Below are 1478 nucleotides of genomic sequence, written 5' to 3' on the forward strand. Positions count from 1 at the left end.
TGGAGTCTAGTGCAATCTTGTACAACGAAGAAGATGATATCATGGCCATCCTTCAAGCGCAAAATGAAGAAATTGCTCAAAAAAGAAAATTGGCGAAACTAAAGGCGAAAGTAAGACGGAGCAGACCTAAGAATAACAAAAAGGTGTGTATTAATCCTTTAAAATGATCTTTAGTTCATGAAACGTTAGGGGGTTGAGGGGAGATAGAAAGTTGAGAATGATTAAAGACCTAAAGAAAAAGTTTAGACTTCACATGCTAGGTCTGATTGAGACTAAAAGGCAAGTAATGACAAAGTTTGATGTAGCAAATATCTGGGGATGTGATAACGTTGGGTGGGATTATGTTGAGTCTGATGGTGCATCGGGTGGGTTGTTATTAATGTGGGATGATATGACTTTTAAGTTGAATAATTGCTATAAAGGAGAGAGATGGTTGTGTGCGGAAGGGATGATATTAAAGAATAATTTCAATTGTGCTTTTGTATTGGTTTATGGTGCTCATACTAGAGATGAAAAACTTGCTGTGTGGGAGGAGTTGAGCTACGCCCTTGTTGTTTTATGGGAGATTTTAATGAAATTGTACAAGCGGAGGAAAGAGAAGGTACTACTAGCTTATCAGCATCTGCTGAAGAGTTCGGGAATTGGATACAAGAAATGAACTTGGTGGACCTGCCGCTTTATGACCGTAAGTTTACTTGGTTCAGAGGACGCTCTTGCAGTCGGATTGATAGAGTGATGGTTAGTCTGGAATGGGTTGAGGAGTTTCCTGAGATTCGACTAAGAGGAGGGCCAAGAGGTTTGTCAGATCTTTGTCCGATGATAGTTGAAGATACAAGGTTGGAATATGGTCCTAGACCGTTCCGAAGCCTAGACTCGTGGTTCACACATGAAGGCTTCCTAAGAATGTTTAAAGAGGAATGGAGGGGATTAGGGGAGATGAACTTCATAGATAAATTGAAGGCGTTAACGGTTCCTCTAGGGAGATGGCACATATACAATTTTGGTGACATGGATAGGAAAATCATGAAGTTTGAGGAAGAGATCAAGAAGATAGATGACATGGTAAGTAATGGAATATATGATGGAACAGTGGAGGCTAGAAGAAAGGCGCTAGTGACTTGCTGTGAGAAGTGGTATGTGAAAAAAGAATTGCACTGAAAACAGATGTCACGTTCCCGTCTTGCGAAAGACATGGACAGAAATACCAGGTACTTCCACAATATAGCTTCACCAAGGAGGAGGAACAACATGATTGATGCTTTGGTTATTAATGGGAGGTTGGTAAGAAATAAAGCTAGAATAAAAGTCGCCATCCGAGATTTTTACAAGAATCTATATCATCAGGAGAAGTCTCCTTCAGTGGGATTTAGGGATGGTCTGGTGGAGGTGATAGCTAGAGAGGATGCTGAGGCTTTAGAGGTGATGCTGTCGGTTAAGGAGATTAGAGAGGCAGTGTGGGATTGTGAATCATCTAGGGC

At 41.0% G+C, this 1478-nt stretch overlaps 1 protein-coding gene across 1 annotated transcript; it reads left to right on the forward strand.

Moving 5' to 3' along the window:
- Nucleotides 1-558: 558 nt before the first annotated feature.
- Nucleotides 559-1158, forward strand: LOC148569499 (uncharacterized). The gene has a single exon (XM_088485089.1). It carries the CDS (start codon nt 559-561, stop codon nt 1156-1158), a length of 600 nt encoding a protein of 199 aa, XP_088341215.1.
- The last annotated feature ends 320 nt before the right edge of the window (nt 1159-1478 follow it).

Source organism: Arachis ipaensis, chromosome B4 (assembly GCF_059453495.1).
Source record: "Arachis ipaensis isolate K30076 ecotype BB chromosome B4, ASM5945349v1, whole genome shotgun sequence".
Taxonomy (NCBI): domain Eukaryota; kingdom Viridiplantae; phylum Streptophyta; class Magnoliopsida; order Fabales; family Fabaceae; genus Arachis; species Arachis ipaensis.

Coding starts and splice junctions, on each gene's coding strand:
- LOC148569499 (XM_088485089.1), top strand. CDS start 559: ATGGGAGATTTTAATGAAATTGTACAAGCGGAGGAAAGAGAAGGTACT.